Source organism: Gekko japonicus, unplaced genomic scaffold (genome assembly GCF_001447785.1).
Source record: "Gekko japonicus isolate JY-2015 unplaced genomic scaffold, Gekko_japonicus_V1.1 scaffold69, whole genome shotgun sequence".
Taxonomy (NCBI): Eukaryota; Metazoa; Chordata; class Lepidosauria; order Squamata; family Gekkonidae; genus Gekko; species Gekko japonicus.
This window is the reverse complement of record NW_015175972.1, coordinates 1,702,812-1,711,034: the sequence shown is the minus strand read 5'-3', so window position 1 is coordinate 1,711,034 and position 8,223 is coordinate 1,702,812. Positions and strand designations below refer to the sequence as shown.

Here is an 8,223-nt window from a genome sequence, read left to right as displayed (position 1 = left end):
TCACTTCCTTTCTTACACTATAGTCTTTTCCATTAGAATTCCTACAACAAATGGCACATTTCAAATTTCACATCATCAGTATTATAACTGGATTTACGTAACTTAAATACCGTAGTGAAGCATGGGTAGCAGGCTAGTTAGTGCAGGTTGAGAGACAATGATAGAATCTAATCTAACTAACTAGATGGATGTGGATGGAGAATGCCTGTCCTGCATCCATGGTGGCAAAGATGGAGACTGTGCTCCTTCTTTGTGTGTGTGTGAGAGAGAAGTCAAGCCAGAAGGAAGGAAGTCTCATCCCTAAGAATAGCATTCTATTTCAAAGGATAGTATCAGATAGCAGGAAGGAAAGGATGCCATGTGTATCCTGACCTCTCTGTCTCTACGTCTATGGTGCTGTCTCTGAAGACTGAGGCAGAGGACAGCATGAACTCCTCCACTTCCAACAGGCATTATCCTGGACAGGACCTTGAGCTATAAACATCATCTTACCAATATAGTGAAAATATGCATGGGAGGGGTGCGTCTGCTACAGCACTTAGGTACTCAGCCTTGGGGTAGGTGTATAATACTGCAGAATATGGTGCTTCAGTGTGGCTCAACAACCCCCATGTCCACATACAACGAAAACCATCATTGGATGTATTAAACTCACTCAGACCTACTGGCTACCCACACTGTGCTACATCGCTCCCCCGCACCTTTGAAGACAAGATGCTCTTCTTCATGAATATAGGAAGATCATTGAAAACAGGGAGTTGCCCATCCACCAGGGTGAGCTCCTGGCCCTAGTCCCAGCTCCCGCCCACCCAGCGGTTCGAAAGCAATTAATATAAGCGAGTAGATGAATGGGTACCTGCCCTTAGGTGGTAGGGGGCACCCTCCCCGTATGGGTGTGTGTGGCAGGAGCAGTAGAAGCGACTGCAGTGGCGGCAGGTGACGGTGGAAATGGCGGCAATGGAGTGGCGTAGCGGAGCGGCAGAGGGAAGGCAAGCGGAGCAATGGAGGTGGAGACAGAGGCCGAGCCACAGAAGGATGTGGTGACATGACGCAAGCGCAGCGGAGCCGTACGGACGTTAGCTGGGCTGTAAGTCGATACGACCCACATACCAGACGGGCCCACCGAAAGAAAGAAAGAAGAAGCTGCCGGACCGGACGACCACACCAGGAACCGATCACCGACACCCGAAAGACCGCCCGGGAAGAACAACCAAGGGGGGGGGGAAAGTGAGCCCTGCCACCTGGGTGCCGGTAGGCAGCCCCAACCCCTGTAGACACGTGGCCTTAGCTAGGGATAAATTTGGAACTTGTAAGCCGCTCAGAGACCCTTCGGGGTTGGAGCGGGGTAGAAATAGAAGATATAAATAAATAAATAAATAAAACACTCAGCAATAAGATCTGCACAAATCCTACAATCACAAAATCTCTATCTAGGGAATGAATGGTTGTGAACATGGATGCAATCAGTTCAAGCTGATATCCATAACCTGATAAACACCAACTAGAGGCCCGCAGAATTTGACTTACCATGTAAGGTATGGAAGACGGCTAATAGAATATGAACAGGCTTTGTCAGTTGTGCAGACCTGTTGTTTAAATGGGGCAAAATACCAGGACCTGAATGCAATTGTGATGCAGCCTGCCATACTATTTTCCATCTGTCACAGGAATGTGAGCATCATGCTTTCCAGGGGGATGTGATGGAGCTCTCTGAACTCTCCTCAGCTGTGATTGAGTGGATTGAAAATTTAGATATTAGTATCTAAGGGGATTGCCCAATCAGTCTGCATACCTGTAGTATCAATTTGGAGAGCCAATTTGGTGTAGTAGTTAGGAGCACGGACTTTAATCTGGAAGAACTGGGTTTGATTCCCCACTCCTCCACATGCAGCTGCTGGTGTGACCTTGGATCAGTTACAAGTTCTTTCAGAGTTGTTCCCTCAAGGGCAGTTCTCGAAAGAGCTCTCTTAGCCCCACCTACCTCACAGGGTGTCTATTGTGGGGAGGGGAAGGGAAAGGAGATTATAAACTGCTCTGAGACTCCTTTGGGTAGTGAAGGGCGGGGTATAAATCCAATCTCTTCTTCTTCTTACATGTTTTATATTATTATATGCTTCCTGTATGTAACTCTGCCATACAATAAATAAATAAAGAGCTAGTGTAACAAACACACTGTGACAGGCTGTTTCTATCAACTGAGGGGACCCACACAGCCTATGATTTGGGGGGGAACCAGGTTTATTTTAAACCATAAACCTTTCCCTCAGATCCCAGGTGTTCAAAAGTAGCAAGTGTCTAGGCTTTGGGTTTGTGGCTGTGAGGTAAGTTTTGTAGTGCACAAGTAGAATATGGAGGTCACAGAGGCAGGTATTATACATTAACAACCAAAGGTTTATTTATTTACAAGTAGGTTTTAAGGAACAGATCAGCAGCACAGGTCTCCAGATTGATACAAGAGAAACCTGGCTGAGGCATATTAATTTAGACAGTAGTTTCAATTTTCTTTAATACTTTTCAGCATAAACAGGAGTTTACTGATTAGCCACTAGGTTGGATCCTGTCTCTCACACACTGGATTCCACCCACACCAGCCTGCCCCTCTCCCAAAGAGTCAGACTACAAGGTACAAGGTCTGCTCATTGCCAGAGACAGGCCTAACAACTGGGTACTCTATTCTCTGTCAGAAGTAGAGCCAAACCGCTCTGCCACACTACCAAGCACTACCTTTCCTCTGTCTGCTCTTTTCCTGAGCCAGACTTGAGCTCTCAGGGCTCTCTCCCTGAGGGGGAACTGAACTCTCTCTCCTGCCCTGTTTCCTTTCAGCATTCCCTCCCTCTCCTGAAAGGTGACTGGATGCTGGAGCAGCACTCCCATAGGTCCAAGTGAGTGGCTGTTTTTTCCTTCAGGGGCAGGACAACCTTCTGTCCCTCACACACCCTTTCTTAAATTTTATTTGGGATCTTCATTTTGTACTGTTATGGGGTAAAACTGCAATGTAAGTGGAGCTCAAGGAGGGATGGGGGAAATTTGAAGGCATTATAAGAGGTGGCAGTCTGGATTGATCTCTGCTCTAATGTGAATTATGTTTTACATTTTGCTCCACTATGTTTTGAACTACATTTTGCTTCACTATGTTTCGAACATGCCTCCATCATGATTTCAGGTGATCTGGATACCCAGATGCTGTTAGCAAAGTGTGTCCCCTTAAAATATCTGTATATCCAATTTTAATTAAACTCTGCGTAGTATTACAGAGCAAACATGTTGCTGGGATGTTGTATATAACCAATAATGACAGAATAGTCTTTATTAAAACGTGTAAGTCACTGTCAGCCTCAGCTTTATCAGACAGGTGGAGATCTTGATAAAGGATGGCTGGGACCCTCCACCTGGAAACTCTAATGGGGATAACATTGGCTACATGGCAGGATTGTTGTAAAGCACCCACACAGCTTGTCTCCCTTCTTATGGTGATACTGTATAGGTGGAATAGGGCCAGGCACTGTTATGATAACTGATATGTCAGTTTCAGCTCCCCACTCCCTATCTGGCACTATGGGGGTATCAGTGCCGCAACCAGTGTTCCCTCTAAGCTGAGTTAGTGTGAGCCTCCGGTTCACAGATTTCTGTCTTTGTTCAGGAAGGATGACTCCAGGGCAAACTAATGTATGCAGCAGCCAAATTGCTCGCTCACCACTTTAATGCCAGTAGCTCACAAAGCAGAATTTTGCTCACAAGACTCCACATCTTAGAGGGAACATTGGCCGCAACTATCTTTTACAAGATTGCTGTGAGCCACTCACTCTTTCATTCTGCGACAAAGTAATAAAAATTACTGGGAGAGCATTTTTTAAAAATTACACATTCATATTTTTCTAGTTTCCCCAACACTATAAGGCCGGATTCGAAAGACGATTAACTTCAGTCCGCTTCCATCTGAGAAGGGGTGGGGTGGGGTGGGGCGGGGGCGGCACCTGTTAATGGACTAATTCTTCCATTGTTTCCAATGAACAAATGATCGCTTTCCCCTTTCTCGCGGGGATGGGGGAGCGCACGACGCGCAAGGTAACCAGGAAATCCCGTCTGTAACCGTCTTCCGGGTCAGTGGGAATGACTTCCAGCAGCAGGGTTCCCGCACCTGTCATTTCCGAACTCAAACTCCTTTTCCCCGCCAATGGATGGAACGCCGCGTCGAGCGCCCATTCGTGATTCCGGAACGAGGGCCGGTGGTCGCTCCTGCGGTTTCCCCGGCGCTGCGCACGATGTCGAGCGGCGTGTGATCTCGTACAGAGAAAGAGGCTGTCGTGGGAGGAGCGCGCCCGTGCTTGGGGGCCCGCAGGGAATGCCTTGTCTAAAGAGCGGGGTTCTCGCCTGCTTCCCTCTGTCCGGGGCCGCCTAGCGAGCCAGCCTCCCCCGTCGCCTCGGGCCCGGGCACTCTAGAGCCTTGTCGGCACTCTAGAGCGAGCGGACGGAGGGGGGCGGGTCCGCTGGCTCCCCAGGAAGGGCGGAGAGCGAGCGAGCGAGAGAAGGAAGGAGACGCAGGGCCTGGCTTCTCGCTATCGGCTCCCCCGCCGTTGTTTACATCCGCCATCGCCGCTGCCTCTCTTGCGCTGTAGACTTCCCGGCCTCTCGGCCGCTGCCCGCTTCTTTGACGCTTCCCCCCAGGCAGGGTCAATGCGGCGCCTTCCGCCGGCCGGGCCATGGACACCAGCGACCTCTTTACCAGCTGCAAGAAGGGCGACGTCTGCCGAGTGCGGTGAGGCGAGGCCCGGAGGGTGCGGGGGGGGTGGGGGGGGGGGCCGGGGGGGGGGGGGGGGGGGGGGGAGAGGGGAGCTCAGCCAACTGCAGGTTGGAAGGGGTGCGCGGGCCCTGGGAAGACCGAGGCCCACCTTCAGGCTTGGGGGCTATTCTGGCACCAGGGCACGTACGCTACCTGCTGTTCCATTGGGTACTCTCCGAGCTGCATGTATACGCGCGCTTTGTGTAGGCTAACTTTAGTCCAGGGGCTCCAGATTTTACTCTGGGGACTGGACTTCAGTGGGGAGGAGGCTCAGTCCTGGGAAAACATACATGCCCTGATAAGATAGGCAAGGTTTATCTCTGCTTTGGCCATCAGATCCTCAGTATGCTTTTTTGCAAATCTGCCTTTCTCTGACCTTTATGGAAAGAAAACAGCCCGACTCTGCACTCAGGTGGTCTGTATGAGAATGTGCAGAATGCAGATTATCCAGGGTCTTGCTCGCGTTGGCACCATTTTCCCTTGCTGGTTGTTACAGCATTAATATGTTCATAGAGTCATAGAGTTCATAGAGTCATAGAATCACAGAACTGGAAGGGGCCATACAGGCCATCTAGTCCAACCTCCTGTTCAGTGCAGATCAGCCTACAGCATCCCTGTAGAAACATATGTAACATCCCTATGTTAAAACAATTGGAAAGGGTTGGAGACTTTCTTTTAAATAAAAGACAGGAAATTAGAGGAATCGTACATTGTTATAATATAGCAAGCTAGCAGTTTCCCAAATAATAATAAAACTTTTAAAAGGCCACCAGTGAAGTGGGCGTAATCTGAGACTAAGAAGGTGTGGGGGAAACTGGAATATGGACAGAACAGCTTTGAACAGCAGCAGCAAAAACCACATGGAAAATCATTTTTGTGTTGGAAGCAGGCTAAGAAAGTCCATATATGCAGAAGGGCTAGCTTCTGAGAGTTGTCCCATGTACAAAATTTAATTCAAAATTGCCAAAGTAGTTTCATGGGAAGGAGTTGGGGGGAGTGTCTGTCCTTTGTTTATGACTTTCCTGGCATTTATGCTAGTTAAGCTATCCCTATTGGCTCAGATAGAAAAACTAAAGTCAGAGGAATTTTAACTTCTTGCAGAACTTTTTCTCTCTATTGCTTATTATAATAGTCTTGTTTTGGTCTATGCTTGTTCACATCTCCCCCAATCCCCGTGTTGCTTCATGGCTACATTCGAAGTTCCCAGTTTTTACATTTTAAAAAAAGCCCTTTGGTGGCCTCTTTCTGATTAACAGCCTAATCTCCTGTCCAGAACAGCTGACGATGTCAGATACCCCCAGACCTCAGAATAAGGAACAGAAAAATAAAAAGGATAAAAAGGATTAAGAATTTACAAGCATGTGATGAATGCATCTTTTCTTTAAAAGAAAATTGTTGTTCCCCTGTAGTTGGTTTCGCTCACATTCTTTACAGTCTTTCCAGGCAATTCTGAATACACAAACTGTATTCTACCTTCAGTATTACACTCCTGGTAGCCTACAAGTACAATATCCTAACCCTACGTAATTGACGTGGATAACTTTAACATAGGGAGGAATGACTAATTGTGAAGGAATTATGTTAGTCGCTACCTTTAAAAAAAAATATCAGGGGATGTGTGCTGTAATAATTTAGCAGGTTAACATGTAGCCTTAAACCTCAAGAAATAGGTCATGGGTATTGGCAGCATGAAAAAAATAATCTTGCTGGTGTGGTATGGTGGTTTCAGTGAGTTTTCTCAAGATTTCATGGGCACTCTTCACCATCAGTAGTGTAGTATGCATGGCAACACCATTTGTTTTCAATAGTTACAGGATCAAAAGTGGACAACTTGTCATCCAAAGGTTGGCATTGGGTGTTTAAACTGTTGCTTATTTCTCAGTTTCATGTGTGAAATAATGCATTTGCATTTTGTTTCTTTATGGTATTACTGCACAAAAGCCTAGCCGTGGTCTTCAGAGCTGGGGAAGCTATGACTGAATACGTGGGCAGGATAAACTCTGAAGTGTTAAGCTGTTTCTTGTCTAACTTTTAGGTACCTTCTTGAACAGAGAGATGTTGAAATCAATGTCCGGGATAAATGGGACAGTACCCCTTTGTAAGTATTTTGTTCTTGAGATAGATGTTATTTGATCACTTGTGTGAGGGTTTTGAACATATTACCTTCCTTCAGATTTGGCAGTATTTACTGACATGTTCTCTGTTTGTTGATTAGACCCTTTAATAATGAAAATTTATTTTCCTCACTTGTAAGAATCTCCTGGGTGACAGCAAAGTCTTTCTCGCCACTTTTTTAGGATGCTGTGTGGCGGCTGTTTTAATAGCAAAATATGAACTTGAGAAGAGCCATTGAGGGTAATCCAAAGGTACATCTAGTCCAGGATTTTGTTTCTAACAGTGAAGTGTCAGATGCCTCTGGGGAGCTTACAATTAGGGCATGAAGGCAAGGTTCCCCTCAGTTGTCTGTACCCCTTGTGTGTTGTTCAGCGGTACACTGTGTGGTGTCATAATAATAGGTATTTCAACAAGTAGGATAGTGCAAGTTCCTCCGAGAATACGCTGTGTGCATTGGACAGATATATTGTATAAATTCCCACCCCAGGGTCTCTTTTGTTGTTGGGGAAGCTCTCTGGCACTGACCAAGATGGTGGACAGGTTTAGCCCTCCTCCCCACCTAGCTGTGTCATAGATGCATTCCCCACAGGGTTTTAGTCTTGTTATCTAGAGTGAGAGCATGTCAGAAAATGCCCTCACTTTTAGGGGAGCATCCACAAGACGTTGTACTCATTTCAAACACAACGTATGAAACTCCTGGGAAGAAACAAAGGAAAAAACCTCCTTTGCTCCAAATTAAAGGAGAGAGTAGTAATTCCATGCCACTGTGAGAAATTGCTAAAGGGAGAGAGGACAGCAGTGAGTGACATGGGGCTGAGGCTTTGTGGACGCTATTCCTACCCACTTCCATTGGGCTTACTGCTGATTCCACAATGAATATGTTGTTTCATGCCTCTGTATTAGATTGTGCCTTAAAATACAATCTGTTCATGTTATCCCATTGCACTCAGTGGGAACCACTGAGAACTGATAGAGCCCTATCACCCTGGTGGTCCTCTTTTGTAGCCCGGGTCTGATTTCTGTTTTGAGGCCAGCAACTCACTTGCATACAAAGGTCACTAAACTGCCCAGCAATATAACCTGGAAAGATAACATGTTCCTTATTGAATGTTGGGAGAGTTGGGAACCTGCATTCAAATACAATTTGTCTTTGACTGCTAGAATGCATTTTGGAATAAGGAGTAGGAATGCCTGATAATTGCTTACTGAGAATTCTGTTTTCTACTAATGCTCTTATAAAGGTGTAGGGAGGTATCTGGAGGGAATAGTCATAGATGAATTTTGGGTGTTTTAACTGGATTTTTGTCCAATCTTGCTTGTTTGCCCAT

At 46.5% G+C, this 8,223-nt stretch overlaps 1 protein-coding gene across 1 annotated transcript in view; it reads left to right on the top strand.

Annotated features, from left to right (window-relative positions):
- Positions 1-3,977: 3,977 nt before the first annotated feature.
- The window catches only part of ABTB1 (ankyrin repeat and BTB (POZ) domain containing 1), a 55,235-nt gene continuing 50,989 nt past the window's right edge, over positions 3,978-8,223 (top strand). The window contains 2 exon segments of the mRNA XM_015426098.1: positions 3,978-4,756; positions 6,816-6,878. Of these exon segments, the coding sequence (XP_015281584.1) occupies positions 4,701-4,756; positions 6,816-6,878 (119 nt within the window). The 5' untranslated portion in view covers positions 3,978-4,700.